The 27,381-nt window shown below is 43.3% G+C and overlaps 2 protein-coding genes across 35 annotated transcripts in view; one reads left to right on the top strand and one right to left on the bottom strand.

Annotated features, from left to right (window-relative positions):
• The window catches only part of MGA (MAX dimerization protein MGA), a 165,690-nt gene that overhangs the window by 101,509 nt on the left and 36,800 nt on the right, over positions 1-27,381 (bottom strand). For 12 of the 33 annotated variants that reach the window (XM_055278811.2, XM_055278825.2, XM_055278819.2 and 9 more), the window contains exons 1-2: positions 10,154-10,300; positions 673-1,803 (exon numbers count right to left, since the gene is read on the bottom strand). In XM_055278811.2, coding sequence (XP_055134786.1) covers positions 673-1,736 — 1,064 coding nt within the window. In that variant the 5' untranslated portion in view covers positions 1,737-1,803; positions 10,154-10,300. Of the gene's footprint in view, positions 1-672; positions 1,804-2,980; positions 4,566-5,081; positions 5,284-9,620; positions 10,301-27,381 lie in introns of those variants that run through there. The other 21 variants (XM_063639163.1, XM_063639165.1, XM_055278815.2 and 18 more) reach the window with 12 other exon arrangements.
• Positions 9,772-12,950, top strand: LOC129482683 (protein piccolo-like). 2 transcript variants are annotated; one of them, XR_008657794.2, is made up of 2 exons: positions 9,772-9,906; positions 10,614-12,950. XR_008657794.2 is itself a non-coding variant. In XM_063639187.1 (2 exons), the coding sequence occupies exons 1-2, from the start codon at positions 10,126-10,128 to the stop codon at positions 10,884-10,886; spliced, it is 645 nt and encodes a 214-aa protein (XP_063495257.1). In that variant the 5' UTR covers positions 10,049-10,125; the 3' UTR covers positions 10,887-12,950. The 2 variants fall into 2 exon arrangements, 1 of the variants encoding a protein (XP_063495257.1); XM_063639187.1 differs by lacking the exon at positions 9,772-9,906 and adding an exon at positions 10,049-10,497.

Here is a 27,381-nt window from a genome sequence, read left to right as displayed (position 1 = left end):
AGCTACTCGGGAGGCTGAGGCAGGAGAATGGTGTGAACCTGGGAGGCGGAGCTTGCAATGAGTGGAGATCGTGCCACTGCACTCTAGCCTGGGCGACAGAGCAAGACTCCGTCTCAAAAAAAATAGTAGCTTACTCTCTTTAAAATTTACCTGGCATAACTGAAGCTTTGTACCCTTTGACCAACATCTTTCAGCCTCTCTCTACCCTCTGGCATCCACCATTCTACTTTCTACTATTATGAACATTTTGCAGTATTTGTCTTTTTTTTGTTTTGCCTATTTCACTTAGCATAGTATTCTCTAGGCTCATCTATGCTGTCATAATTGGTATGATTTTCTTTTTTTGAGACGGAGTCTCAAATGTAGTCAGGTGTTGGTATTCTTGGGTGGTCCTGGAACCAATCCCCCAAGGCTATCAAGGAACATTCTAAATACATATGAATAATTCTGATGTTATCCAATTTGCCTACAATTCTAGATCCTGAACCCAACTGACTCTCATTACAGAAAAATGATGTCACTTCACAGAATGTAAAAGCAGTTGTAGTATATTTTATAGTGGCTTACATTTATCAACATCTGTAGCATTCCACAGAACCAAGATGTTAAAGCCAACACCTGGCCCATCTCAATCTTCCTTTTATTTCTAAGAACAGAAAAACTACTACTTACCATTCAGAAATCTCTTGCTTCAATTGAGGAACTTCACTAAGTGCTGAATCAGTATCCATGAAACCAAGAAAGTCTCGTTTTATATTAAGGGAAGTCTTCTCCAAACCCTTGCCTGATGTTTCATGACCCCTTGACAAAGGATCCAAATCACCTGGTTGTATCTCTGACCCCTGACCTTCTGTAAGACGGACCCGATGACCAGAAGAACTGGAAATATTATTCCCTTCTTGGTCAGAGCTGTTCTTTTGTTTTCCATCTCTCTGGGGCTTACTATTCAGCCCATCATCCCGAAAGCCTTTGGCAAATGGATTGTAATCTATTTTCAGCTGAGTAATCTGAATGTTCTGATAAGCTGTTACTGCAAAGAATTCAGTCTGTGGGAAGGTAAAAGTGTGGACACCAGGGCCATTTAATTGTATCACCTCCACAGCCTTTTCTGCAGGCACCAAATGAAGCCTCGGCAGGTAACGATGCATAGAGTGCAAGATGATATGCCCTTCTTGGTCCAGTGTATTGTTGGTAAGTTTGAGTTTATAGAAAGATACTGGTTGATGCATCCAATAATGACCTGTGGAAGGAGATTCTGGATGAATAAAAACCCTCCCCAAAACATGAGGTTCAGCCTTCCCACTGGGTTCCCACCAACGACCATTCCACTTATAACGATGGTTATCCACAGGAGATATATCCATGACAAGAATATACTTCAAATTTGAATCTAAACCTGTTATCCAATAACGACAGTAAGGAAACATGCGTCTTCCTTGCTTGGTCAGAATCATCTCTGTGCTTCGATGATAGAACTCATTCCACATACTATTGTTATCGAGGGTAACAGTGATTCCACCCACAGTACAATCAGCTGGAAGGCAAATCTTCCCTTTAGATTTTACTGGTGATGACACACTACTAGCCAAAGTACAGGCATCCTGATTAGTAACCAAAATTCCTTGATCAGTTTTGCCATTTCCTGGCTGCTTTAAGATGACAAAGAAGGTAGGTGCTGCTCCTGCCACTGTTCCACCATCTTGATTAGCCAATATAATCTGCTGTTTCTCCTCCATGATTTCAGTAGGAAACTCAGTAGTAAGACAACTGTAATCACCACATAGTCACAATGGCCTTCCCATCCTAAGAAACAAGCAAAAAAAAACCAAAAACAAAAAACACCCTTTAATCAAGTATTTATTTCTTGAACAAAAATACAAGAATGATTATGTCATCCCCAAAATATTCCTAAATTCTTCTAAGACTTTGCTTCTAAGTTTTTCTTTCAATCACAGTAAGAATATTTATTCTGGAATATCTAATCATTTTTTAAAGTTCATTTTAATCTAATTAGTTAAGGTGCTTATATCCTAATCCTCTAACAATTCACTATAAATACTATAATCTCACACAAAGAAACAAAAGTGTATATTCATTATAAAAAAATAAAAGTATACAAAATTAAAAAGTTAAATTTGAAGGTTATGCATTTTTAAAGCATCCTAACACTTTATGAATTAATTTGCCAGAAGATTCCTTTATATAGCAAGTTCCCCGGTGATGAGTAAATTAAATAAGTGAATTTCCATTTTCATCCCAAAGAGCTAATTGTACAGAATTAGTTCTTCACATGGTTCAGAAGACATGATGCCATAAATAACTAAAAAGCTATCTAACTTCTTAGTACACACATTTAAAGAAGCCATGACAAATCACTGGAACTCAATGGACCTTACACTGAAATAAATTCCAGATGAATCTAGTATTTATTTTTTTATTCCTAAATCCTGAGAAAAGTTTTTTGATAAGACACAAAATCTAAAACCAGTAAGGACAAAAAAAAAAAAAAAGATGATAAATTTAATATTATATAACGCCAGGTGTGGTGGCTCACACCTGCAATCCCAGCACTTTGAGAGGCCAAGGCCGGTGGATCATTTAAGGCCAGGAATTCTAGAGTAGCCTGGCCAACATGACGAAACCCCATCTCTATTAAAAATAAAAAAATTAGCCTGGTGTGGTGGCACACGCCTGTAGTCCCAGCTACTCAGGAGGCTGAGGCACGAGAATCACTTGAACCTAGGAGGCAGAAGGTGCACTGAGCCAAGATCACGCCACTGCACTCCAGCCTGGGTGACAGGGAAAGACTCTGTCTCAAAGAAATAAAAATAAAATAAAATTTAATATTCTGTAAATTTTTTAATCTGGCAAAATCATTTAAGCAAAATCAAAAAGCAAACTAGCCAGGAAAAGGTATTTGCAACTTATAAAGAACTCATTTCCCTAATATAAAAAGGGGGCTGGACATGGTGACTCATACCTATAATCCCAGCACTTTGGGAGGCCAAGGCAGGAAGATTGCTTGAAGTCAGGAGTCCCAGACCAGCCTGTCCAATGTAGTGAAAGCTCGTCTCTATTAAAAAATAATAGCGGCCGGGAGCAGTGGCTCACGCCTGTAATCCAAGCACTCTGGGAGGCCAAGAAGGTCAGATCACTTGAGGTCAGGAGCTCAAGACCAGCCTGGCCAACATGGTGAAAACCCGTCTCTACTAAAAATAAAAAAATTAGCTGGGCATGGTGGTGTGCGCCTATAATCCCAGGTACTCGGGAGGCTAAGGCAAGAGAATCGCTTGAACCCAGGAGGTGGAGTTGCAGCGAGCCAAGATGGCACCACTGCACTTCAGCCTGGGTGATAGAGCGAGACTCTGACACACACAAAAAAAATAAAATAAAAATACATTAACAGTAATAATAATTTTTAAAGGCTTCCTACAAATCAGCAAGACCAAATACCTAACAGAAAAATGAGTAAAGGATAATAAACGCAAATGGCTATGAATATGTACATAGTTAAGAGGAAAGCAAATTAAAATCATCTTGAGATACTGTTTTTTTTTACTTATCAGACTGGCAAAAATCAAAGCCTGGTAGTGCTGGAAAGGGTATAGGTCAACCAGCATTCTCCCCTAAGTTACTGGCCAGTTACTGGGAGTATAAAATAACAGAATCTCTATGAGAGGGCAACTTGAAAATATCAAAAGTACAAATCCATATATCATCCTACGACAAAGAAGTTTTTCCATGACTTTAAGTTTTTTTAATTCACTGTTAAAACCCCCTATAGGACTTTAAATACACACACCTGTGATAAATGATATCTATACAAGTTTATCCCCTGCATTCCCATTTATAACAGCAAAAGACTAGACAGGAAGAGAGAAGTCCTTAAAATGATAAAACAAATGATGACACATCCATACAGTGGAATGTTAACAGTCATAAAAGAGAATGTGTAAGTTTAATGAATGCATGCAAAAAATATCTACAAGATATATTAAGCATAAAATGTTCAGCGGAGTTGTAAATTATGCCACATATCTTTTAAAAGTTTTTTATTGTACTTCTTAAACTTCAGACAGGGAATACACGTGCAGGTCTGTTTACATGAGTATACTGCATAATATAAGGTTTGGGCTTCTAATGATCCCATCATCCAAGCAGTGAACATGGTACCTGATAGGTAGTTTTTCAACCCTTGTAAAAGATTTTTCCTTTTTAAAGTCAAAGAAATAAGACAGTATTTCGGTCTTAAAAATAAACAAAAAGCCAAAGAATGAAAAAGAATATGTACATATTTGCTTTACACAGACTATCTCTGGAAAGACAGAAAACAGTAGTATTGGTCATATCCAAGGAAAACTTGATGACTTGGAAAAGATACCCTTTTACATTTTCTAAATTTTGTGCCTTGTGAACACACAACCTTTAAAAACTAAAAAACAAGCCAGGTGGGCAGGTGCAGCGGCTCACACCTGTAATTCCATCACTTTAGGAGGCCCACGTGGGAGAAACGTTTGAGGTCAAGAGTTCAAGACCAGCCTGGTCAAAATAGCCACAGTCGGTCTCTATCAAAAAAAAAAAAAAAAAAAAAAAAAAAAATAGCAGGTATGGTGGCCAGGAGGCTGAGGCAGGAGGACACCTTCAGCAGCCCTAGAAGTTCAGGTTGCAGTGAGCCATAACCATATCACTGCACTCCAGCCTAGGAGACAGAGTGAGACCCCATCTCTTTAAAAAAATAAAAAATAAAGTTAAAATTAATTATTAAAGGTTATAAAGAAAAAGGTCACATATATTGTATGATTCCATTTATATGAGATGTCCAACACAGGCAAATCTAGAGAAACAGAAAGTAGATTAGTGGTTTCAGGGCAAGGGGTAACTGGGACTAACTGCTAATGGGTGTGGGATTTCTTTTTGGTGTATACTTTAAAATGATGAATTATATGTTATGTGAATTATATCTCAATAAAAAGTTATAATACAGAAATCTGAAGCCGGCCATGGTGACTCATGCCTATAATCCCAGCACTTTGGGAGGCTGAGGCAGGAGGATCGCTTGAGCCCAGGAGTTTGAAACCAACCTGGAAAATACAATGAGACTCCATCTCTACAGTGGTGTGTAGCTGTAGTCCCAGTTACTTGAGTGGCTGAGGTGAGAGGATCACTTGAGCTACTTGAGTGGCTGAGGTGAGAGGATCGCTTGAGCCTGGGGGTGGGGAGGCCAAGGCTGCAGTGAGCTGTGATGGTGCCACTGCACTCCAGTCTAGATGACAGAGTGAGACCCTGTCTCAAAAAAAAAAAAAAACGAAATCTGATTGCTAAAATCAACCGAACTGATATGCTAAATTAAAGCTACAGCTTCTAGTTTTTATACAAAAAGGAAGATGCTACATCACCACTCATGTGTAAGTGGGTCAGTAATCTTAATCAAATTCAGCCACTTATTAGTCTTCTTCATTATAATTAAAAAGTATTTTACCTTTCATCAGAGCTAATAATGAGCAGCAAAAGCATCTAATCTGAATTTTACCTCTGCTTACAAGATGGTCATACAGCTCCAAAGCTTAAAATATACGTTAGACTACAGATAATAGATACTTTTAAAATCAAGACTTCAAAAGGTTTACTATTGTTTCCTATTACGACTAGAGATAAAAACAGAAATTCACTTCCTAACACTAAAGCACTAATGTCAGGGAATGTCAGAAACAACAACAACAAAAAATCTCTCCTCTGATGTGAAGTTTATTTTTAGAAGACAGATAAAATTTACAGTGATTCTTTTCAAAAGCTGCCTCAAGCTTTTACTATGAAGTTGATTGGTTTTCTAAAACTAACACACTTAGGCAATACCAATCAGAGACTGACAAAACAAAACTAAACAGAAGTCACAAATAAGGTAAAATATTAAAGCTTAAATAACTGGCAAAAAAAAATACCTCTACAATGATGTATAATTCAAACAATGCAAACTCCTAGCTTGTACTTATTAATTCATAAACTTCAAGGTTTTGTTACAAATCACCAACTATTTTTGTGAATAAGTATGCAAAACATCCTTTTTGTGTATGTGTTCCATGTGAGCACGACATCCTTAGGTGCATTTAATATGACTAAGGCAGCAAAGAAGCATATGAAAAAGAATTTGGTTATCCCAAACCTATAAATTACATGAAATGGTGCCGAATTTCTTAAACATTATCTTTCTATAAACTAAAATTTTGGTTTTCAGATCATTACCGGTAAAACCAAGACAGAGAAGTTTTAACCAATTCTTTAAAAATTACTATCTTTTAAAGATTAATCTATGAAATGTCAATGATGCAATTGACAAAAACCCAGTTTAGTGAAAATTAGACTGCACTTGAAGTAAATTTTACACTAACTTTATATACACACACTGAGTTTTCCTTTTTGCCTAAGCAAAAAATTAGTGCAGAGAAGTCATATCAACCTATTTCAACTTTGTGCACAGGCATATAATAAAAAAATGTAAAAATGTGCCTGAAGACAGGAAAACAAACTTTCTGACTTATGATTTGTATAAGGCCAGTTTTTTAACTCCACTGTGGAATCAATCCATTAGTTGATGAAAATGCATTGAATTAAAGACTTAATTTATGACTAAAACCATCTCTATCTCGAGCCATAACGGCTACTGGTTTAAGAACATGGAATGAAATTCTTATTCTACATCAATCTAGGCACAGATTCCACTTCACCATAAGCATATGCCTAGGTTTGAAGCTACCATATGAATTTTCTTTTTTTTCTAAGATAAATATTGTAAAACTTTAGAATTTTCTAATCAAAGGGCAGTCAATTAAGGATATTCAGCTGTTTCAGACACACCAAGACCATTCTAAAGTCTACTTAAGCCAACTGCAAAACTCAAATGTACTTTAGAAAGGGGTAGGCTAGGCCGGGAGCAGTGGCTCACGCTTGTAATCCCAGCACTTTGAGGGGCTGAGGCAGGAGAATCACCTGATGTCAGGAGTTCAAGACCAGCCTGGCCAACATGACAAAACCCTCTCTCTACAAAAAATACAAAAAATTGGCCGGGCGTCGTGTTGCGCACCTGTAGTCCCAGCTACTCGGGAGGATGAGGCACGAGGTTGCAATGAGCCAAGATAGCGCCACTGCACTCTAGCCTTGGAGACAGTGAGACTTGGTCTCAAAATAATAATAATAATAATAATAATGAAGAAAAGAAAAGGGTAGGCTACTCATGAAGAAATAAATCTTCTAGCAACATCCTAAAAATACTCTGGGAAACTAAAAGCTTTAATGAAAACCACAATTTTGGTACATATATACCTTAACATTCAAAAACTTTCAGTTCGGCTTTTCAACATCAAATTTTTTTTTTATCTAGATAAAATAGCTATAATAAAAAGCCAACAAAGTAAGTTGTGGAGGGGAAAATTCAGTAACACTCTGAAATGTCACACCGAAGACATATACACACACAAAAGCTATCATAGAAAACATTTTTTAGGTAAGCTGACGAGTTCCATAAATTGTTACAATTTCTGACTCCCTATTTTAATGTCTTTTCACCAGTGACCTCTTTGGGAAATGTTTATCCACTAAAGCAATGACCCTCATACAACTCACAAAATACACTAGTTTTACTAGATAAGTTTCCTAATTCAGTGATTTATGTACTGTGCTCAACCCCAAAAATTAGTTACACAAAATCAAAATTCCAAGTCAATACCATTATTTAAAAACACAAATATTCAAATGCTAAGTAACACATTCTGAACGTTTTCCAAATTGCTACAAACTTATACAACCTTTCATACAATAAATACAGTAGTATGGCAGGCACCAAGATGTTAGTATATTCCTTAATATAATCCTTCACTATAAGAATATGGTTAAGTTAAATTACATTTGTGAAACTCAAATTTCAAGAGAACAGGTTCACTCAGATTTCAGTATTTACCAATAAACACTGGGTCAAGAAATTTTAAGTTTCTTAAAAACAGAATGTGGATATAAATATAATAAGAAAATGACAGCAAATGGTAGCAAAGACAGTAAAATAGCCAACTATTAATACTTTCTTAATCGCTCTTAACCATCATTTGCTTATTTTTACTAATTTAATAAATGGTACTTGCTATTTATTAAGAACTACTCACTTCGGAACAGACAATATCCTGGGCATTTTATCGTCACAACCTTATAGGGCAAATGTCAAAATATTATCTGAAACACTTTTAGGTTTTAAGGCACAGAATTGCACCTCCGTAAGAGAGTACTGCCTCCTTCTCTTCTCAGATATCATTTGTTACTGCTGGCCGCAGGAGTATTTTTTCTTCCTAAGAATGGACCCTAACTACAACTCAGGGCCAGCAAGCTGACAGGTCCCTAGCAGTTGGGTAAGCAGAATTTGAAGAATTTTTAAGGCAGAAACGGGCAGTAGTCAAACTTGAAGTAAGTATGCCAAGGTACCCAGGGCACTGAATTTCCTCAAGTCCTTAGACTGTGTTTTCTGTTAAGTGGACCCAACCCACTTAACCCACACAAACGCTAGAAACAACCGTAGGCGGCAAGAAACACTAGCGCTCTTCCGATACGCAAGAAAGTAAAAGGCTCTCACTGCCTTCCCCGAGAGGAGCAGAGGCCGTCGACTATTAACGACCCACAAACCGCCGCTTTTCAACTGCAAAGGACAGCTGGCCAAGAACCACGTGAAAAAATGCCGCAAGGAAAGCTCTTCCGGGGAAGAGTCCCGACAGATCACGTGCCGCCGGCCGGAACCCGACGATCGCTCTGCGGGACCCAGCCGCGTTCTGTTACCTTGGAGACTACAGAACCAGCCACCAGACCCTTCCCGGCCAACCCCCTTCCCAGCAGACGTCACGCCGCCCCCAGGCACTTTCCCTGCAGCCTAGCCGCGGCATCGTGCCCAAAAAGAACGAACAGAGCAAGCAGTTAACCAGGGACTCAGCCGCATAAGCCTGGCAAGCTCTACAACAACACGCGCGGGTGGGCTCGAGACTTCTCATGATCCACGTGTTTGCTCCGGCGAGGCGAACCTTGGGAAAGTTATCTTCCCTCTAAAAGAGTACACTTTGGTTTCTCCTGTTGGTCTGCCATCAGTAACCCCTCCTTTCAGACCTCATTTACCCGTTCCTGCTTCCACCCCGGCCACAGGAAGAAGGCATTCCCAGGGTTCGAAAGGCAAGGCAAAAATCTGTACAGCAAGACACTACCACTTTTGCACTCCCGACCCAGTCTGAAACGATCCCTAGTTTCTCCATATTCTTCTGACACACAGATTCCTCAACTTTGGCTACTGGAGCTTTGGGGGGGCGGGGCGGGGGGGGCGGTGATGTTAATGTCCCAGATACTTTGCACTAAGGGCAGAGACCTACTTGACCATTTAACAGAAACGGGAAACCCCATAAACAGAACTAGGTAAAGGCTGCCCCACAGAGGAAAAAAGAAAATAACACCTGCTCTTCCCACCTGTTTTCCCCTCCCTCATTTCTGCACTTACACACCACCGGTCCTTTGTTTACCAAGTCCCCACTCCTACAGCTCACTTCCTCGCTCTCCTTTATTAAACTTGCCGTCCTGCCTCAAACAATTTGGCCGGAAATTACTTGTTAGAAAAGACGTTTGCACAGGTGTCAAAACGCTGCGCCAAGTTCCTCAGAAAAACGACGCCAACACCGTTTCCCTTGGAGTTCTAGAACCACGAGACCTAGGCTCTAAACTGAAAAGCGCGTAAGCGTGGCTCTCGACCTAGAGCCCGGCGCCGGGCTAGAAGTCGTCACGCGGACCATACCACGCGGAGCGGCACCCCACACACGCGAGGGCAGGGCCGAGCCATGGGCGCTTCTCACCCCTCCCGCCTCGTGGCCGCTCTCTCTGGCGTCGATGTTCCCAGTTAGGTAGCTGAGCGACGCGGAAGTGAGGCCGGGGACGCGCGCGAGGTGACATGCGCAGCCTCGCTCAGGGACCACAGGCGCGCGCCAAAGGCGGCCCCGCGCAAGGCCCGGCCTGGCGAGGGCGTGCGAAGCTCTCTCAGCGGAACGTTTCTCACGCCGTTCAAATACACAAGAGCTTCAAACTCTCGAAAAACTCCAATCGGGCCAGTACTAAGCGATGCCCTCCACCCAGGCCCGAGAGTTACCGTGCGGGGCGTGGCCGGCCTCACCCGGAGTCCTTCACATCCCGCTGGGGGCGGGTTATTCTGTTCGGTTCGCACACCGTGTGTCCGCTCCAGCTGAAGAGCCTGCGCGCGCGCACCGGACGTCCACGTCACCGCGCACGCGCTCCTACCCGCTCGGAGCCCGCCGCGCAGGCGCAAAAGGAGACGCGAGCAGCACCTCCCTGACCCCTCCCCCAACACCAGGAGTCCAAACGGCCCCAGAGCAGCAGCAAGACCCTTGGGACCCGCCCCCAGAGTGGAAGCCGCTGCTTTTCCGGGTCCCTGCAACCCAGAAAAGCCTACTGAAGCTTCTAGAATCAAGAAAGGCGAGGCAGGAGGGAGGCACCTAGATTCCTCAGGCTTGCACACGAAGCCTTCGTGGAAACTGTGAAACCAATGCCTGGCGGGCCTTTCTCAACTGTGCCTTTCACCCTTTCCCTAGGGCTCCTCGCCGGCCCCGCCCCGGCCACGCCCAGCCACACCCACACAGGGCTCCGCAGACCCCCAGCCTCCACAAGCCCGTCAAATAAATCCGAGGTCTTCCTCCACGGAGTACCGGAGCTTGGACAGCTCCAAAGCATTGGGAAACCTTGAAGCAAAGACCTTGAGAGACGGATGGTCGAGTTTACAACACCCACAACCGAAGACGACTAGGAAAATTGGGAGGAGACCGAAAGACTCAGTGCGCAGTTGGAAAGCGAAGAGTTACCACTAAATTGCCTGATATAAAGATGAAAGATATCTTGATAAAACAGGGAAACGATGCAGGAGTGTGTTATGTAAGCTTTAGTGCCTTGATCCTGTGCATTCAATCTTTGTTTCTTCAAGACATTTAAGCTATGAGGTGCAAAGAAAGTATTACTGAATATCTATTATGTGTCAGGCAGTTGCTGAAGTAAATCAATGGACAGTACTTCTCCTAACCTTCAAAAATTAGTTATCTTTCTCCTTCTCTACTCCTTACCAGCTGTTCTTTCTTCTGTACTCCTGACACCAGTAAAAAGGAAGCGTAGTTTTTTAAGAGGCAAAAAAGAAGTAGGGAGTGGGAGAGCAGATTTTGTGGTCAATAATCCCAAACTGCTTTCTTTCATAAGAATTAGCAAGCACTGAGAACCTACTACGTGACATGCTAGGTGACAATACAAAACACTATGAAGGAGAATGAGGAGACTAAGAGGAAGGAGTCAACAGAAGGAGGCTTATCCAGCACTACTGATCTGACCTACTTTTTACTTAGGAAGGTCATATTTCTCTACACTTTGCTCTTCCTGAGGAGATATACAACAACATGGACAGAAACTGCTGGAATAGTCTGAACTAGAAAACGTGTAGGCTACTTTAGAGACTTCTGAAGGCATTCTGAAACCCCAAGTCAGGCACAGTCAGCAAGAGCATTCAAGATCCTAGGCAAAATTGAAAAGTAACAGTTTAACACCTTCCTCCTCTTCCCTGACCCCAAGAACCTCTTTCCTACAAGCTGCCCTGTCAGAATCTCCCACCTTACCAAGAATGCCTTCCTCTCAAGGATCTGAGGTTTCCTCATAAAAATTTTCCATTTTCTGGGGAAGTAAATTTATGTTGATTTAGCATTAAAACATATGATCATAAGGTGTGAATGACTGGGTAACAACCATGCATCCCCAAAGAGACAAGTTAACCCAAATGATCTCTCTAACTGGGGGATCTGTGAGGACAACTTGGGAAGAAGGGGAATGGAGATTCTCTTTTGGTGCTCTTTCCCTACACCAGGCAAACATATAACTAAATACTAGATACTTAAAAAAAAAAAAAAAAAATGCTGAACTTTGAAGATTCAGTACTACATATCTCGGGAGAGGAAAACTATCCATGGTTTTTCAAAGTGGAGTCCGCCTAACTTAGAAAGGTCGGGAGATGTCAAGCATCTGAGGGTCCTATAAGAACTTTAAGTGTTTTTAGATGATATTCTAAAAATAATCATACCACCACACACATTTCAGGGATCCAGTTTGGATTTACCATCATGCAGGTACCAAGTAACCACTTGTTTTTCTTTTTTCTTTTTTGTTTGCTTTGAGTAACCACTTAAATGGTTACATTCAACTTTTAATGCAGTATTCTCATACTAAAGTTCTTGGTTGTATACTTTGGATAATGTAAGAAATTTCCTCCTTTAAAAGGCATCCATATATAACCCAAGGTTTAAGAATGCCAAGCTAACTGCTAAAGTGATGCTCCTAAGTTCCACCTTTTTTCAGTTATCATAGCTCAACTTATTGGTCCAGCCTAACACAAAAGTGTTTGCCTTGATTTTCCTAGGCTGCACGTTCAAGTAGATTTTTCTGAATATTAAGGGGAAACAAACAAAAAACTAGAGAGAATGCATGCAATTAAACAATCTGGCCTAGAATGTACACAGTTTTGATCCTAGATTGTTCTATAAACACATAGGCACTATCTCATTTACATGCACACTTTTCCTATTCAGCAAATATGTGAGTGCCTACTATATGCTGAGGATAGGGGAAAGGCTGGCACCTCATGCACTTTTCAGATGTCTACAGCAGAACCCCAAAGATTGGCACAACTTAAGTAACAGAATCCACCAAGACAAACTTCCTCATCCAATCTATTCAGATCCAATCCTTTCACTTCTGATTTCTAAAACATCCTCTGTCAACTGACAAAAAGACCTCACTCTTCAGATGAAACCACTGCCATGAACAAACTCCTGGACTATGGCCTTGTTTAAAATATCAATATAATAAAGAACATTCATAAAATAAGGGCTACATACAAACTGAGTTGCAAAAGATGCTTGTTTTTTTGTTTTGTTTTGTTTTGTTTTTACAAAAAGTCCTTCGGCCAGGTGCGGTGGCTCAGGCCTGTAATCCTAGCACTTTGGGAGTCCGAGGCAGGCAGATTGCCTAAGGTCAGGAGTTCGAGACCAGTCTGGCCAACATGGTGAAACCCCGTATCTACTAAAAATACTAAACAATTAGCCGGGCATGGTGGCGTGCGCCCATAATCCCAGCCACACAGGAGGCTAAGGCAGGGAAATTGCTTGAACCAGGGAGGTGGAGGTTGCAGTAAGCTGAGATCGCACCACTGCACTCCGGCCTGAATGACAGAGCAAGACTCCATCTCAAAAAAAAAAAAAAAAAAAAGTCCTTCACTGGCCAATCTGAAAACTTAGGTCCTAGGCAGAGGGTAAAAAGAGAATCATAGACAACTCCATCCTTGCCCACCATTTAGTACTACAACTGAAATCAAGTCATGCTGAGGGGCAAAGTATGATTGCCTCCAATATCTGTAACGAAGGAATTAAGGAATTAAAAATTAAGGATTTAAGGAATTAAAAATGGCAAGATATCTGCCTTCAAGGAGCTAATAATGTACCCAAAGAAGAACTTTTAAGACTTTCTGGGCCGGGCGCAGTGGTTCACGCCTGTAATCCCAGCACTTTGGGAGGCAGAGGCAGAAGGCAGGTGGATCGCATGAACCCAGGAGTTCAAAACCAGCCTGGACAACATAGTGAGAAGCCATCTCTGCAAAATATTTAAAAATTAGCCAAGTGTGGTGGTGCCTGCTGTCCCAGCTACTCAGGAGGCTGAAGTGAGAGAACTGCTTGACCACAGGAGGTCGAGGCTACAGTGAGCTGTGATTGTGCCACTGCACTCCAGTCTGGGCAACAAAGTGAGACCTACCCCCTAACCCTGTCTCTTAAAGAAAGAAAAGCGTTTCTTAATCAGCATAGTAATATGATTAAAAGCATGTTTTAGAAAATGCTAAGAGAAGGGAGGATGAAAAGAAGGACAGAAACGTTATAGAATATAATCAACATTCATGGCCAGGCGCGGTGGCTCACGCTTGTAATCCCAGCACTTTGGGAGGCCGAGGCGGGCAGATCACGAGTTCAGGAGATCGAGACCACGGTGAAACCCCGTCTCTACTAAAAATACAAAAAATTAGCCGGGCGTGGTGGCAGGCGCCTGTAGTCCCAGCTACTTGGGAGGCTGAGGTAGGAGAATGGCGTGAACCCAGGAAGCGGATATTGCAGTGAGCCGAGATTGCGCCACTGCACTCCAGCCTGGGCGACAGAGCGAGACTCCGTCTCAAAAAAAAAAAAAAAAAAAAAGAATATAATCAACATTCATTAAGAAACACACACTGGCTCATGCCTATAATCCCAGAACTTTGGGAGGCTGAGGTGGGACAGACTGTTTAGGCTCAGGAGTTCGAGAGCAGCCTGGGCAACATGGCAAGACCCTGTCTCTACCAAAAATATAAAAAAATAAAAATAAAAATAAATAGCTGGGCCTGGTGGTATGCATCTGCGGTCCCAGCTACTCAGGAGGGTGAGGTGGGAGGACTGTTTAAGCCCAAGGGGCAGAGGTTGCAGTGAGTCAAGATCGTGCCACTGCACTCCAGCCTGGGTGACCGAGTGAGAGAGAGAGAAGAGAGGAGTGAGAGAGAGAGAAGAGAGGAGAGAGAGAGAGAGAGAGAGAGAAAGAAACACCATTCCTCCTTGCTGCCTCACATCTCAAGCCCACATAACCACGTTCTTCACCCTTGCCTAAGATTGCCCCAGATGCCTCCAGCCTAACTATATTCACCCTTCATACTTAAGTTTAAATGTATTTTCTTCAAGACACTTGAACATACCTAACCCCCATGATCAGGTAAGGTCTTCCAGTTATATGCTCTCATAGTACCCTGTATTTCTTTACGGCATTTACCACAACTGTGTTATTTTTAAAACCACGTATTAATGTGTCTTCCACATTAGACCATTAGCTCCACTCTATTCCAGCGCTGATCACAATGCCTGGAATAGGGTGGATACATATTTGTTGAATAAATAAATAGAAAACCAAAGATCCTCATTTTTTAGGCAAGTCTAAATATCAAATATTGATTCAGTGTCCAACAATGTGAGGTTTAGAAAACAGGGTTGTAATACATACTGAAGTTATATTAAGCAGTTATATCCCTGACTTTGGCAAACATTTCTCAAAGGGGTAGAGTTGTGATTTTAAAAAACTAGCACCCAGTGACTCTTATCCCAAATTATTTATCTTTAGGGGAATGGACAAATGTTGACAGGGCAGATACTTGAGGAGATACAAATATTTTTCTAGGAAAGTCTTATTGACTGCCCATTGACTGGATACAGTCTGCCCTCTATCTGTAGGTTCCACATCCACAGATTAAACCAATCGTGGATCAAAAATATGTGGAAAAAATAAAACAAAAAAATGACAATACAACAAAATAAAAAAAAGTATAACTATTTACAAAGCATTTAAATTATACTAGGTATTATAAGTAAAGATGATTTAAAGTATACGGGAAAAGCCAGACATGGTGGCTCACGCCTGTAATCTCAACACTTCGGGAGGCCGAGGTGGGCGGATCACTTGAGGTCAGGAGTTCGAGATCAGCCTTGCCAACACAGCAAGGCTCCACTAAAAATACAAAAATTAGCCAGGCATCGTGGCACATGCCTGTAATCCCAGCTACTTGGGAGGCTGAGGCACAAGAATTGCTTGAACTCAGGAGGCAGAGGTTGCAGTGAGCTGACAACCTGCCACTGCACTCCAGCCTGGGCGAAAGAGCAAGACTCTCAGAAAAAAAAAAAAAAAAAAAAAAAGAAGTCAATTAAAAAAAATAAAGTATACAGGAGGATGTACATGGGTTACATGCAAATACCATGCCATTTTATAGAAGAGACTTGAGCATCTGAGGATTTGGGTATCCTGTGGGGGGGATCTTGGAACCAATCCCCCACAGATACTGAGGGACAACTGTATTACCTAGAAAATCAACAAAAACAAACAGATCCTTACAATAAATTGGAAAAAATGTTATGACACCATCTGGTAATAGAAGCAACAAGCTGTAATGGAGACTACCATCTGTTATATATTCATCTACAAGAAAAAATAGCAAATATATTAAAGAAAGGACACTTTAGTAACAGTGAATTTGTTTTACTAAATTTTAAAGGGAAAATGTCAGTCAGGCACAGTGGCTCAGGCCTGTAATCCCAGTACTTTGGGAGGAGGAGGTGGAAGGAACGCTTGAGCCCAAGAGTTTGAGACCAGCCCGGATAACACAGTGAGACTCCATCTTTATTTAAAAGATGGCACACTGGCTCATGCCTGTAATCTCAGCACTTTGGAATTAGGCAAAAATCAAGAAGAAGCCTATGAGAGAAAAATATACTGGAAAATTGTTTGCAAATGCATATGAAAGGAGCCATCCTTACTTTACATGAAGGGCAATACTGCCTCAGGGAAAAGAGCTAGGGTGATCAATGCAGGAATTCCCGAACTATTGGACATCACAGACCAGCAAGATAGCCCAAAAAAGTATTTAGAGGATCATCATAAGGTGAACAAAATTTATCTTACAAAACATCCATCATCTATTATTACTATGATATTTTTTTAAAAAAGATCATTTTAAGATTAAAAACCACTAGAAAGAACATCTCATTATAATAGTCTTTTTAATACACTTAGATAGATGAAAAAATTCACTATATTGTCCTTATTCTGTGATATACCACTGAAAACTTCTTTGCAGACAGGTATTTATAAATAACTGATCAGCCGTACAGCAGCCTCCCTAGATAGCTAAGATTTGATGTTCATAGAAAAAAATATATACAACAGGACTGTGATGGAGTATAAGTCACTTTGCCAAGAAGTCAAGAGACAGCTTCTCCTCATCAGTAACGATACAGAAGAGGATATTAGCCAAGAGACATCTCAGTCGAGACCAAAGGACAGCCACAAGATTAAGAAGCTACTTTGGGAATCAGGGTAGGGGAGACACTGAAAACAGAAATCCTTTATGGTGGGGCATGATCCTGGAACTTTGGTAACGGCACAGAACAGTGTAGTGAAACCAAGGTCAGAGAGACCCATCCAATCACCACATAACTAGGAAAAACTGTGGAACACATGGTGGCAAAGGAAGAGGCAGGTTAAGTTACACTTAGTTTAAACTAGTCTCCAGGCATATCACATATATGAGGAAAAAAGGTGGGGGAAACTTGTTTTATTTGAAAAGTAAACCAGATGGGACTTTTTTTCTTTTTTTTTTTTTTTTTTTTAAGAGACGGGGTCTCACTCTGTCTCCCAGGCTGGATGGAGTGCAGTGGTATGATCACGGCTCACTGCAGCTTGAACCTCCTGGGCTCAAGTAATGCTCCTTCCTCAGTCTCCTGAGTAGCTGGGATTATAGGCCACGCCACCACAACTGGCTAATATATTTTTTTTAACGTAGAGATGGGGACTTGCTAGGTCGGATTTTAAATATTACTTCAGAATATTTTATAATCTTACCTTTACTAAAATTGTTAGCTGTGATCTACCACTGGAAGGCAGGGAACACCTATTTTTTGTGTGGGTTTGTTTTTTGGTTTTGGTTTTGGTTTTTTTGAGATGGAGTCTCGCTCTGTCACCCAGGCTGGAGTGCAATGGCATGATCTTGGCTCACTGCAACCTCCGCCTCTTGGGTTCAAGCAATTCTCCTGCCTAAGCCTCTCCAGTAGCTGGGATTACAGGCGCCCGCCACCACACCCTGCTAATTTTTTTTTTTTTTTTTTTTTTTGAGACAGAGTCTTGCTGTCGCCCAGGCTGGAGTGCAGTGGCACGATCTCAGCTCACTGCAGGCTCCGCCTCCTGGGTTCACGCCATTCTCCTGCCTCAGCCTCCCGAGTAGCTGGGACTACAGGCGCCCGCCACCTCGCCCGGCTAATTTTTTGTATTTTTTAGTAGAGACGGGGTTTCACTGTGTTAGCCAGGATGGTCTCGATCTCCTGACCTTGTGATCTGGCCGCCTCGGCCTCCCAAAGTGCTGGGATTACAGGCGTGAGCCACCACGCCCAGCTACACCTGTTTTAAAAAGAGGAAAAAGCTGTATGGAAATAGAGAACATAAAGATTATTGAAGCAACTTGAATGCGGTACAAATTACATGTATATAGATTATAAATTGTAGCGATTATACAGAGCCAGTATTTTTCATCTCATGATTAGTTCCACTCTACATTCTTGAGGTTCTCTATCCTTATTAGCATAAGTAAATAAGGCTACAATGAGTTAAACGAATATTTATTATGCATCAACTACGTGCTAAGCCCTAAAACTGGGGACAAAGAATAAATGAAAACAAGTCCCCTGGGGAAAATGAATAAATAAAAACAAGTCCCCTCAAAAAGCGCAAGCTCTGATTGAAAAGTCAGAATAATTATATTGAAAAACTGTAGTTGGTAGTGTAGAAAAACCTCTGGGAACACTTTAGAAACACACAAAACCTACAAAGGGCATAAAGTCCCAGCACTCTGATAGGCCAAGACTGGAGGATCACTTGAGGCCAGAAGCTAGAGACCAGCCTGGCAACATAGTGAGACCCCGTCTCCCAAAAAAAAAAGAAAAAATTTAATTAGCTGAGTGTGGTGGTGCATGCCTGTAGTCCTAGCTACTCAGAGGCTGAGGTGGGAGGATCATTTGAGCCCAAAAGTTTGATGCTTCAGTGAACTATGACTGCACCACTACACTCTAGCCTAGGCATCAAAGCAAAAGGAGGGGAAAGGAGAGGGGAGAGGGGAGAAGGGAGAGGGAAGACGAGAGGAGAGAAGGGAGAGGTGAAAGAGGAGAGGGGATGGGAGGGGAGAAAGAGGAGAGGAGAGGAAATAAGAGGGGAGAGAGGAGGCCAGGCACAGTGGCTCACGCCTATAATCCCAGCACTTTGGGAGGCTGAGGCGGGTGGATCACGAGGTCAGGAGATCGAGACCATCCTGGCTAACACATGAAACCCCATCTCTACTAAAAAAAAAAAAAAAAAAAAAAAAAAAAAAATTAGCCGGGTATGGTGGCGGGCGCCTGTAGTCCCAGCTACTCGGGAGGCTGAGGCAGGAGAATGGCGTGAACCTAGGAGGAGGAGCTTGCAGTGAGCCAACATCGCGCCACTGCACTCCAGCCTGGGCAACAGAGTGAGAGACTCAATCTCAAAAAAAAAAAAAAAAGGTGGGGAAAAGAGGAGAGGAGGGGGGGAGGGGAAGAGGTGGAGAAGGGAAAGGGAGGGGAGCGGAGAGAAGACGGGAGAGGAGGGGAAAAGAGGGGAGAGAAGAGGGGAAAAGAGGGGAGAGGAGAAGGGAGGAGAGAGGAGAGGGGGAAAGGAAGAGGAGGCGGGGAGAGGAGAGAAGAGGGGAAAGGAGAGGGGGAAAGGAGAGGGGGAGGGGAGAGGAGGAGGGGAAAGGAGAGGGGGAGGGGAGAGGAGGAGGGGAAAAGAGGGGGAGGGGAGAGGAGAGGGGGAAAGGGAGAAGAGAGGGGAAAGGGGGAAGGGGGAGGAGAGGGGCAAGGGACAGGAGAGGGGGAGGAGAGGGGGAAGGGAGAGGAGAGGGGAGAGGAGAGGGGAAAGGGAAAGGAAGGAGGAAAGGAAAGGAGAAGAGAAGAAAGGAGAGGGAAGGGGAAGGAAGGGGAAGAAGGACAGGGAAGGAAGGGGAAGGGGAAGAAAAAAGAAAAGAAAGGGGACTTTTCTTTACGAAGAAGAGGAGACTTTTCAGCTGACTCTTAAAGGAGAAATAAAATTAATGAGACAGAAAGTGGAGGAACACATTGCAATCAGTGGCTATGTAGTCAATGAACTACAATAAATTATCCAGAATTTGGAGATAGGGCTGCCTTTATAAGAGTAAAACACTGAAGATCAAAACAAGAGACAAGCTTCCTTCCTTCCTTCCTTCCTTCCTTCCTTCCTTCCTTCCCTCCCTCCCTCCCTCCCTTCTTTCTTTCTTTCTTTCTTTCCCTCTCTGGCCCAGGCTACAATCTACTCGGCTTGCTGCTGCCCGCGCCGCGGACTGCCTGGGACTCCCGGCGCGCACCACCGCTGCCTGCCTTTTCTCCTTTCGCTGCAGGCACGCGTTCACCATCTTGGCCACGCTGGTCGCCAGCTCCTGACGCCGAGTGCTCTGCCCGCCTCAGCCTCCCGAGGTACTGGGACTACAGACGGAGTCTCGCTCACCCAGTGCTCGGTGTTGCCCGGGCTGGAATGCGGTGGCGTGGTCTGGCCTCGCGGCAGCCTCTACCCCCCGGCCGCCTGCCTTGGCCTGCCAGGGTGCTGGGATTGCAGCCCCTGCCCGGCCGCCGCCCCATCTGGAAGGTGGGGAGCGCCTCTGCCCGGCTGCCCCGTCTGGGAGGTGAGGAGCACCTCTGCCTGGCCGCCCCGTCTGGGAAGTGAGGAGCGCCTCTGCCCGGCCGCCCCGTCTGGGAAGTGAGGAGCGCCTCTGCCCGGCCACCCATCGTCTGGGAAGTGAGGAGCGCCTCTGCCCGGCCACCCACCATCTGGGAAGTGAGGAGCGCCTCTGCCCGGCCACCCATCGTCTGGGAAGTGAGGAGCGCCTCTGCCCGGCCACCCCGTCTGGGAAGTGAGGAGCGCCTCTGCCCGGCCGCCCCGTCTGGGAAGTGAGGAGCGCCTCTGCCCGGCCACCCATCGTCTGGGAGGTGAGGAGCGCCTCTGCCCGGCCTCCCATCGTCTGGGAGGTGAGGAGCGCCTCTGCCTGGCCGCCCCGTCCGGGAGGAAGTGAGGAGCGCCTCTGCCCGGCCGCCCCGTCCGGGAAGAAGTGAGGAGCGCCTCTGCCCGGCCGCCCCGTCCGGGAAGAAGTGAGGAGCGCCTCTGCCCGGCCGCCCCGTCCGGGAAGAAGTGAGGAGCGCCTCTGCCCGGCCGCCCCCATCCGGGAAGAAGTGAGGAGCGCCTCTGCCCGGCCGCCCCGTCCGGGAAGAAATGAGGAGCGCCTCTGCCCGGGCGCCCCATCCGGGAAGAAGTGAGGAGCGCCTCTGCCCGGCCGCCCATCGTCTGGGAGGTGAGGAGCGCCTCTGCCCGGCCACCCATCGTCTGGGAGGTGAGGAGCGCCTCTGCCTGGCCACCCATCGTCTGGGAGGTGAGGAGCGCCTCTGCCCGGCCACCCATCGTCTGGAAAGTGAGGAGCGCCTCTGCCCGGCTGCCCCATCTGGGAAGTAAGGAGTGCCTCTGCCCGGCCACCCATCGTCTGGGAGGTGAGGAGCGCCTCTGCCCGACCACCCATCGTCTGGGAAGTGAGGAGCGCCTCTGCCCGGCCACCTATCGTCTGGGAAGAACTGAGGAGCGTCTCTGCCCGGCCGCCCCGTCTGGGAAGTGAGGAGCCCCTCTGCCCGGCCGTCCCGTGTCTGGGTAGAAGTGAGGAGCTCCTCTGCCTGGCCGCTCCGTCTGGGAGGTCTACCACGGAGGCCAGAAGCAATGTGGGGGCTGGACGTGGTGGCTCACGCCTGTGGTCCCGGCACTCTGGGGGGCGAGGCGGGTTGATCACTTCGGGCTAGGAGTTCGAGACCAGTCTGGCCAACTTGGCGAAACATGAAGAATACAACAGACAAACCAACCAACCAACTCAATGACAACAAAACAGGTCTACCCTGGAGTCATACTCTAATTTTTTCTATTTTCCTCCCTTTCTGATCCTTTATCCCACTCTCTTTTTCTTCCTCTTCCTTCTCCCTCTTCTTTGTCAAATAGAGGATTGAGTTATTATCACTGATCCATATAAAGTCCCTCTCTCATTTATTTTAACTCCCACCCCCATTTCTATTCCCCAACTTCCCATGGGCAACCTTCCTAAAATGTTTGATACGCATCTTTGTGTTTGTATGTATTTTTAGAAAATGTTTATTGTTTTTGTATGCAAAAAAAATTAAAAAAAAAAAAAAAAACAAACAAGAGACAAATAGATCAGTAAACTTATCTCATAATTACTATGGTCTGAATCTGTCCCCAGAAAGTTCCTGCATCGGAAACTTAATTTCTAACACAACAGTTGGGAGGTGGGGCCTATTAAGGAGTGACTGGGTCATGAGGTCAGGGCCCTCATGAATGGATTAATGTTGCTATCACAGGAGTGGATTAGTTATCTCAAGAGTGGGTTGTTATAAAGTGAGTCCTGCCCCTGGTGTCCCCCTTTATCTCACATGCTCCCTTCTGCCATGACCCTCATCAGATCCCAGTGCCATACTCTTGGACTTCCCAGCCTCCAGAACTGTGAGCCAAATAAACCTCTGTTGTTTATAAACTACCCACTCTGTGGTATCCTGTTATAGCAGAAGAAAATGGACTAAGACCAGATGAAAATAACCTCGGTTACTTGGAAATGGGCTTCTATATTTGGAAAATATTTATCCAATCTACAAGTCCATGATATTCATGACATATACTCATTCTTTTGAACATTTAGATCCCTACTTTGCACTATCAAGTATTTATAAGAGGTATACAAAAGAAAAACTATAGGGCCAGGTACAGTGGCTCACGCCTGTAATCTCAGCACTTTTGGAGGCTAAGAGAAGCAGATCACTTGAGGTCAGGAGTTTGAGACCAGCCTGGCCAACATGATGAAACCCTATCTCTACTAAAAATACAAAAGTTGGCCAGGCATGGTGGTGCACGCCTGTAATTCCATTTACTTGAGAGGCTGAGACAGATGAATTGCCTGAACCAGGGAGGTGGAGGTTGCAGTGAGCCAAGATCGTACCACTGCACTCCAGCCTGGGTGATGGAATGAGACTGTCTCAAAAAAAAATTAAAATTAAGAAAAACTATAGAAGCATAGTGGTAGGAGGAACTGACACTGAGGTATCAAGTAAGGCTTAGTGTTAAAGAATGTCTAGAAGTTGACAAAGCACACAAGGGAAGAAAGGGCATTCTAAAGAGAAGGAACAGCTTATGCAAAGGCACATGACAAAAAAGAACAGAGTATTCATTAATTCCTCAAGTCAATCATTTATTAAACACTTACCATGTACATATCCTAGAACACAAAGACATGATTCCTACCCTCAAAAGTTTGCAATCAATTATCAGACAACTATTATCAGATAACCAATACTCAATGATGACAACAAAGAATAAAGAAAGCTACTGGCTCTCTGCCTGGGGTGTAATGGAAGTATGAACAAAAAGAAACTAAATTATACTGAGGGATCATAGAATAATTCTCATAGGAAGTAAAGAATTATTTTGGTTACTGGTTAACGTGGTGTGGAAGGCTGGGCGCGGTGGCTCATGCCTGTAATCCCAGCACTTTGGGAGGCCGAGGCAGGCGGATCACCTGAGGTCAGGAGTTCGACACCAGCCTGGCCAACATGGCAAAACCCCGTCTCTACTAAAAATTAAAAAATTAGCCAGGTGTGGTGGCGGGTGCTTGTAATCCCAGCTACTCAGGAGGCTGAGGCAGGAGAATCACTTGAACCTGGGAGGCGGAGGTTGCAGTGAGCTGAAATCACACCATTGCGCTCCAGGCTGGGTGACAGAGCGAGACTCCAGCTCAATAAATAATAAACAAACAAACAAGATGGTGTGAAAGATGACAATAAGACTAGAATCCCATAAGACTTTTCTCCATATCCATCTACATATCCTCCTCTCCCTTCCTTCTACATCAAGTCAATCATCAAATCTTCCTGTTGATTCTACATCACTGACCTTCCTGACCATGATACGCTGTCAAAACACCATATATCTGTTCTTCCTAGAACTTACACAGGTCTATTTTTTATATTTATTTGTATAATTGTCTTCTCTCTCCTGTTCATCCCATCCCTACCAATTACAGACTATATGTCTTTTTTTTTTTTTTTTTGAGACAGAGTCTCACTCTGTCGTCCAGGCTGGAGTGCAGTGGCATGATCTCAGCTCACTTGCAACCTCTGCCACCCAGGTTCAAGCAATTCTCTGCCTCAGCCTCCCGAATAGCTGGGATTACAGGTTCCTGCCAACATGACCAGCTAATTTTTGTATTCTCAATAGAGACGAGGTTTCACCATCTTGGCCAGGCTGGTCTTGAACTCCTGACCTCATAATCCACCCGCCTCAGCCTCCCAAAGGGCTAGGATTACAGGTGTGAGCCACTGTGCCCAGCCTGTATGTCGTTTTTAACCTCTACATTGTACCCTAAGATTCTATCAACGGTACCTTGCACGTAGAAGCACTCAATTTAAAACATTTTGAACCCACACACTTCATTCCACCTCCATGCATCACCCTAGTCCAAACCACCAGCAGCTCTTACTCAGACTACTGCAATAGACTTTTTTTTTCTCTCTCTAGGCACTCATTCTGGCTCTCCTCTAATCCATTCTCCACACAGTGTCAAGGGACCCTTTCTAAACATAAATTAGTTCATGCCATTTCTGCCATTTTTAACCTTCCATTAGCTTCCCATTTCATTTAGAATAAATCTAACCTCCTTAGTATGGCCTACAGATCTCTGTGTTCACATCATTCTCCCCATAACACATCCATACTCCATGCACAATGACCTTCTATTTCTCAAATGCTCCAAACACTTTCTCAGAGAAGGGCTCTTACACTGCCTTTTCTATTTGCCTGAAACGCTTTGCTTCCAGTCCCCACAAACCTTCACCTGGGTAACACCTATACGTCCTACCAGTTTGTCTAAATATCACTTCCTTAGCAATGCTATCCCTACTCCCTAATTTAAATTCTCTCTCAAAGTACCCTGTTCTATTCCTTCATAGTACTTATCAAAATGTATATTTACTTATGATTATTCAATGTCTCCTCCATGAATAACAGCTAACATATACACAGCACTTGCCATATATTAACTCATTTAATCCTAATAACCAGTGAAGCAGGCTGATGATGAAACTAAAAGGTTAAGTTAAAGGTTAAACAGAGAGGTTAAGTAATTTGTTCAAGGTCACAAAGCAGTAAGGAGTCAAAACTTGAACCCAGATACTCTGGCTCCAAAGTTCACACTTTTAATCACTATGCTATAGAGTAAGCTTTGAGAGAACTGAATAACCATGTCTATTTTGTGCATCACTGCATATTCAGGTCAAGTGCCAGATATGAAGCATTCACATATTTGCAGAATGAATTTGTTAGTAAATAATTAAGAGGCAAATAATTATATTTAGAGGCATTAGGAAGAGGAATAAGAATAAAATGGGTTAGAGGCAATGATGATAGTGTCGATTTTGGACAAACTGAATTAAAGGCAGCTCAGGAACATCTTAATATCTGCTTAATTAGAATACCACAGGGAATCCATGGAGGGGCTGAAAGAGATCCAGGAACACCCTAGAACAGTATGCAAAATTTAGTATGCGGTGTACTTTTCTGGGGAGAGAGACGTACCTTAATCAGATTATTAAGGGAGTATGTAATCCCCCAAAATATTTAGGAACCACTGATCTAAGTAGAAGTGTCCAGTAGACACTGGAGATAAAAAAGGTGAACCTTAGCTAAATACAAAGATTTGGGAAGTAACTAAAGCCAGGGGTTTGAAAAAGTTAGCCCAAAAATGTAGAGTAAAATATTTCAGAGGGTTATGGTCAGAATAGACGTTTAGAGGACAGGTGGTGAAAAAAGAATCTAGGAAAAAGGTAGAGAAGAGTAGTCACAGAAATAAGAGAAAAATAGATGAGAGCAGAATTACAGAAGCTAAGGAGGGAGAATGTCTTAAAGAACAAGGAAGTGGCAGGGCCTCATAACCAAGGAGTCAAGGATTTAACAACAGAAAAATGTATTCCAGGAACTACACAGTTTCATAAGTGTAGTAGTACAACAGAATATTCACATATGCAAGGAGAGGAAGTAAATGAATATCAGGGTCTAGTGCTCACGACAGAGAATCATACTAAAGAAATAGATTGGAAAATCAATGTATTTCAAACTATAAATGTGAGTGCAATTATTCAGGTAGCACATAGAGAGGTAGGGCTCTGATCTAGAATCTATGAATGAGCTTGCAGGCAGATGTCCTGTGTAACTCCTGTAATTATAAGCAGAAGTTTGTATAAGGTACATACAAGCAATTTTTGACAAAGGGTCCATAAATTTTATCAATTTTCCGAGGGGTGTATGACCCAACAAAAGGTAAAGAACCATAGAAGCTGAATGAGAAAAGAGAGCCAAGCTAGAAAATAGCCCTGGAGAACATCAACATATAAAAGAAACCTGAAGCTTATCCAATGGAAATAACAAATCTGAAGAAGCAAGTTGTACATGGAAGAGAGGCAGTCTTCATGGATTTCAGACATTTTTTACTTGACATCATATATGCTCTATAAATATTTCTCTAACTTTTCTGACTGTGACTCAGTAAAAACTATATTGCTAACCAGTATACACATACAGGTTACAGAAATAATTTTCCAGTAACCTGGAATGACACCAATACAGGTCCCCATCAACTTACAGTGGGGTGGTATCTCAATTAACCCATCATAATTGAAAATATCATTAAGTCAAAAAACTCATTTTTTCTAAGGGGGAGGTGATGGAGTCTAGTTCTGTTACCCAGGCTAGAGTGCAGTGGCGTGATCTTGGCTCACTGCAACCTCCGCCTCCCAGGTTCAAGCAATTCTCCCTCCAGTGGCTCACGCCTGTAATCCCAGAACTTTGGGAGGCCAAGGTGGGTGGATCACTTGAGGCCAGGAGTTTGAGACCAACCTGGCCAACATGGCAGAACCCTCCCCCGCCCCCGCTACTAAAAATACAAACATTAGCCAGGCATGGTGGTGCACGCCTGTTATCCCAGCTACTGGGGAGGCTGAGGCATGAGAATCACTTGAACTCGGGAGGCAGAGATTGCAGTGAGCCGAGATCATGCTATTGCACTCCAGCCTAGGCGATAGAGCAAGACTCCATCTCCAAAAAAAAGAAAAATAGAAAAAAATTAATAAATATTAATAAATAAAATAAAATTGAATATCTCCTCACAGCTAAATTTCTTCACAAAAATAAAAACTACAAATGAGGATGCAACGAAAGTAAGCTTCTGAATATCACCTCTATTAGCCAAGCAAGGAAAGTCACTTAGCAATGGTTAGTTAACTAAATCATGTCTGACTATAGCTGCCAAAGAATTGTATATCCAGAGAAAATAAACTTTTTCAGTTTATTTTCTGAAGCAGTGATTGAGCTTAGCAGAGGGAAATTTTTACCGCAATTTTTTAAATTCAGGGTGAGCTGAAATTTTTCTGAATGAGACCACCCACACCCACTATTAATTGAACACTGAATGGCTTTGGAAATTAGCTTTTCTGACAGACTTCATCATGTGTCTCAATGAATTCAACCTAGTCAAATAGCAAAACAGTGATTATATGCACTTATGCTGCCACAAAGTCATTTCAATAAAAACTAACATTGTTTGAACCACAA

This window comes from Symphalangus syndactylus, chromosome 5 (genome assembly GCF_028878055.3).
Source record: "Symphalangus syndactylus isolate Jambi chromosome 5, NHGRI_mSymSyn1-v2.1_pri, whole genome shotgun sequence".
In the NCBI taxonomy this organism is placed as follows: Eukaryota; Metazoa; Chordata; class Mammalia; order Primates; family Hylobatidae; genus Symphalangus; species Symphalangus syndactylus.
Note: the sequence above shows the minus strand (reverse complement) of the source record. Positions and strands in the feature narration are given on the sequence as shown.

Excerpts from the sequence above, each read along its gene's own strand:
- LOC129482683 (XM_063639187.1), top strand. The coding sequence starts at position 10,126 with ATGCCCTCCACCCAGGCCCGAGAGTTACCGTGCGGGGCGTGGCCGGCC. Across the intron at positions 10,498-10,613 it reads AGCTTCTAGAATCAAGAAAG|GGCTCCTCGCCGGCCCCGCC; the intron begins GCGAGGCAGGAG and ends CCCTTTCCCTAG.